The sequence below is a fragment of the Pinus tabuliformis genome, chromosome 3_1, assembly GCF_031772625.1.
Source record: "Pinus tabuliformis cultivar Carrire ecotype Pingquan chromosome 3_1, CPIR1, whole genome shotgun sequence".
Lineage (NCBI taxonomy): Eukaryota > Viridiplantae > Streptophyta > Pinopsida > Pinales > Pinaceae > Pinus > Pinus tabuliformis.
The window spans coordinates 492,599,108-492,604,090 of NC_142301.1; the positions used below are offsets into that span (position 1 = coordinate 492,599,108).

Sequence of the window (4,983 nt, forward strand, 5' to 3'; positions counted from 1 at the left end):
TTCCATTTTCATTCGATATATCAATATATAGATATATATTCACATTTTGGCTTTCTCTTTTTTTCACATACCAGATTCTTGATGGGAATTTCATCTCTTTTGAATTCTTCCAGTCTGAAATCATCTTCTTGTCATTTGAGGCACTTGAAATATTTGTAGCCATGAGCTCAAGTGGAGTTCGTTCACCAATGTTTTTTGAATATGCACCTTTAAGAGTCTTTGGTCCAGAAATATTCACAGAAATCTTCTTTGATTCCATTTTCCTGAAAAATAGAAACACATAAATCAGTAAATAACGAAAACATATTAACTTAAATCCACAACGAAAATGTATTATAAATTTTTAATTTGTATAATCAGATAATTGAAATTAAAAAAATACTAACACTAAGAAATGGCAGAAGCCCATCAACACCACCCCATCCATCCGCGGAGTGGTGGGCGATTTTCCCACCCTCTACCCCCCACGCTCTCCCCTACCCTTCTTCCCCCGCAACCGACCCACACCAGGCCACCCCACCCCGCAATCGGACGGCCATCCAACCCCTCCCTTACACCCCTTCCACGCCGCCCCCTACCCCTCGCCCCCCAACCCCCACCGCCCAGCCACTTCCCCCCCACGCCTCCCCCTCCCACCTTCCCCCCCCATCCCACGCCCCCAACCCCCACAGATTCCACTTATTCTGAATTCGAAGGACTATGAAAGCAGCAGTGATGATGAGCTTGATGACAAATTTCAAAAGAATGGAATCTCATGGTGTCCACTTGGTCCTAATTCTAAGGACTATGAAAGTAGCAGTGATGAAGAGCGTTATGGTGAAGTTCAAAAGAATGGAGTGTCACAGGGTCCACTTAGTCCTAATTCTAAGGACTATGAGAGCAACAGTGTTGAAGAGCATGATGACAAATTTCAAAAGAATGGATTGTCACGATGTCCACTTAGTCCTAATTCTAAGGACTATGAGAGTAACAGTGATGAAGAGCGTGATAACGAATTTGAAAATAATGGAGTGTCAAAGTGTCCACTTAGTCCTAATTCTAAGGACTATGAGAGTAGCAGTGATGAAGTGAATGATGATGAATTTCAAAAGTATGGAGTGTCACGGTGTCCAATTAGTCCTAATTCTAAGGACTATGAGAGCAGCTTTGATGAAGAGCGGGATGATTAATTTCAAAAGTATGGAGTGCCACGGTGTCCAGTTAGTTCTAATTCTGAGGACTATGAGAGCAACAGTGATGAAGCACGTGATGATGAATTTCAAAAGAATGGAGTGTCACAATGTCCTCTTAGTCCTAATTCTAAGGACTATAAGAGCAGCAGTGATGAAGGACAGGATGATGCACTTAGTCTTAATTCTAATGAGTATAAAGGTAGCAATGATGAAGGACAGGATGATGCACTTAGTCCTAATTCTATGGACTATGAGAGCAGCACTGAAAATGCACATGAGGAAGAATATCCAATAAACATCAAGTCAAATTTTCCATTGAGTCCGAATTCTAAGGACTATGATAGTAGCACTAAAGAAGGGGAAGATGAAGAATATCCTCCAAGTTAGTATTTGAAAAGCACAGTTGATCATAGTGTGGATAACATTCCTCTTAATGATGATGAAAATCCTTATACAAATGATGATCCAATGATGGAGATGTTGCCAAGAAATATTGTATCGAGGAGTAGGAGTAGACCTTTTCGTATCAATGCAAGATGTTCTAGTTATACAAGGGGTAGAGCAGAATATCTGATGAGAAGAAGTTCTATCAACGCACTCATTTCAAGTGAATGTTGCCAAAAGATTGCTTGAAACATATGGATTTCAAATTTGCATTAGAGAGCAGGAAGAGATATTTGTCAATGAATAAAAGCATGCAAAATCCATATTTAGTTGGGTGCATGCAATCTACATTGTCACGTTATGATTATCATATTAGGAATTTATTTATCTGTAGAAAGCTTTCAAAATATTTCATTCAAATGGGAATTTTCATCTCTCGAGAATTCAAGAAAATTTGGAAAAGGATCCCACATTTTATTTTGAAGTACGTCATAAAAGACAGTTTGGGCCATTATCAAATGTTGTAATGTCATGGATGAAAGATTTCTTTTCAAAGCATGGAGAGTGTATGCCAAATAGAGAGACAATACATATTCCAGATAATTTTTCAAGACGAAAAATCTACAACTTATACAAAGAATATGTAGAAGGTGCTGAGGGACATGGCCGGTTTATTACATATCAATATTTTGTGAAGGTATGGAAGAAAGAATTCAACAATGTCCGTATTCCTAAGAAATTCTGCCCTATCCTAAGGAGTAAGAATGCTAACAAACAGATATATTAGAAAATTTGCAAGTTAATTTAGAATATGGAGGATTGGATTGAGGAGAGGAAACATATTTTTTCATGCTCCTTGATACTAGTTTATCATAGTCCATTCACGATTGATTATGGAAAGATAGAACAAAACTAAGGCAATAAGTGAAGGCAATTTGAAAGGGGTGTGTGTCATGGATCCCTAACTCAACCACAGATTAGAAACCTAGAGAAAACATGTAGTACAAATGGCAAGGGAGTGTGTGTTCATGAGGATTAAATCGACTCATTTAATATGCGGTAAGATCGCCAATAGTACGATTGATAATAAAGGTGCGGACGGGGCATTTAATGTAAGGAATGAAGGACCTTTGTTAAAGGGCATTCGATGTAAGGAATGAGGAAAGGAAATTAAATCTAGTAATCAAGACAAGGGGTGTATAACATAATCAAAAGACTATAACTAATTTAATAATTACAATTTTATATATGTATATATTTTTTATTATATTCTTACTATTAACTATATTTTTTTATTAATTATTAATTAATTAGATTGCAAGATTATGAATCATCACATAATCAAAATATTATAACTCATTTAATAATTACAATTTTATATATGTATATATTTTATTCTTATTAGATATTGATTATTAATTAGATTTTTTATTAGATTAAAATTTTAAAGCCTTATTCAAAATAAAAACAGTTCATAATTAATTAATAAAAACCTGCTAACTCTTCGTTTCAAAGTTGGATAAAATTTCGAAGTGCTACACACTAGTTTAGGTCGAGCCGCAGCCTATTGTCCGGCCTCCTAATCTCCTCCGTCATCCTCGTTATTATCCGGCCTCTACGTCTTCTTCTTCATCATTCTCTGAGATTGGCAAAACAATGGCTTTGCTTGTATTTGGCACGTCACGGCACAATTTATTCGACCATACAAAAATAGTTCCCCTAGTATTTCCTGATATAATATCATGTGTCCTTTCATCGTATGCGAATGCCCAGAGGCGCATATATTGGAAGGCCATGCCTCTCAACTCAGAAAGACAATTTGGAGCATCAGTTGTAATCTTTCCCAAGATTTTTCCTGTAACAATGCTACTAATATTGATGGACTGAGGATGCTCAGGATATTGGCCAAAACCGCAAACAGAAATCATAATGTCCTCTTCGGTTGTAACGTACGAACCTGTGCAATTGGAGACGTCAAAAACGCCATGATCCTCAAATGTGACCACAATCTCACCTTGTAAATCACAAAGATAAGCACTTGTTTCTGTGACGCACAATACGCCACTTCTTTTGGCTAGATAGATAGATGGGCAAGCAAGAAGGATGTGTGTTGATTTTATTATTTTACAAATTTCAGAAGATATATCCATGACCTGCATCTCTAAATCCTGTTGCTGAACAACTATTCTATCAGGGCCACATAAATCCACGTACTCAATGCTGCGTCCTGGCGAGACAGGTATGGAAATTTCTTTTCGAAGTTGTCCAGTCGCTTTGGAATAAATTCTAAATAAAACTTCCTTCCTATTATCATTCTTCTTATTTTCAATCATTATTAACATGTCCCTATTTCCTGGACTTCCAAACTTGAACGTTGATGTGAATTTTTTGTCAGTTGAATCCGGAATTCTGAACACTTCTGCGTACTCTTTCAATTCAAAAAACTTGAATACCCTGTCATTCTTATCATAAATCATGCCTCTGCAATTTGGAAAATCAAAATCCCATTTTTCTGTTAGTTCTTCTGGTCGAAAGAGTTCTCTTTGTTCTGGATATTGTCCTGCTGCTTGTCATTTGTTCATCATCGATGTCATTCATAGTCGTCACTTCGACTATCTTCCATAATCGCCCTTTTTATTATGATGGGCAACCCACGCTGGTCAGTAAGCGGTGACATTTCTCCATAGAGTCGCAATGGAACAAGATAGTAGTAGTCATATATTACAAATAATATGTCGCGGACTATGAGCAAACAGCTTACTTCGGTGTCAAATACAAAATCAAATGCTCGTAAATTATATTCCCGAAAAATATTTGGAAGCTTTCTATTGTCGTCGTCATCGCACCACTCTCGCCTTCGCAGGCTGTGGAAATAATCCATGGATGACGAAACTCTCTCTGTCGTCTCTTCTTTTTCTTGAGAATGAGGTCGGTCTTTTTCTTGAGAATGAGGTTGGTTTTCATTGAGAGACTCTGTGGCCTCCACAGATGGAAGGAAGTGTGAGCTCCCAGCAGAAGTTATGTGTGGTTGTTGCAGTAACATCTCATCTTCTGGTTGTTCATACCTTGCCTTCTTAGTCACGTGATATTCCATCGCTAAACTTTTGAGGATGTTGAGGTGAATCCTTCGTTGGGTTTCACGGCTGCACAGAAGGAAAGCCGGAGGTTTTATATCCACGTCTGGAAACGTTTTGTTCATCTTTTATAGCGTAACAAAGCTAAACTCGGCGTCTATTTAATCGGTTTGGCTATCGATATCCGGGGGAACCGACATTCGATATTTCTTTTTGGAATTGGAAAGGTTTTGGAGAGGTGATTTATTTTATTTATTTATTGTTTTCATAATTATATTATTTTCGAAACCTTTTATTTCCGCCTGCAATATGTATATGTGAGAGATATTTTTTTTATATTTTTCATTGGAAAA

General features: G+C 37.3%; 1 protein-coding gene across 1 annotated transcript; it reads right to left on the bottom strand.

Annotated features, from left to right (window-relative positions):
• Window positions 1-3,160: 3,160 nt before the first annotated feature.
• LOC149187950 (uncharacterized) lies at window positions 3,161-4,033 on the bottom strand. Its single transcript, XM_089409833.1, has one exon. The coding sequence runs from the start codon at window positions 4,031-4,033 to the stop codon at window positions 3,161-3,163; it is 873 nt and encodes a 290-aa protein (XP_089265959.1).
• Between the last annotated feature and the right edge of the window lie 950 nt (window positions 4,034-4,983).

What these genes read in the sequence shown, in the direction of transcription:
- LOC149187950 (XM_089409833.1), bottom strand. Translation starts at nt 4,033, where the DNA reads ATGATTTATGATAAGAATGACAGGGTATTCAAGTTTTTTGAATTGAAA.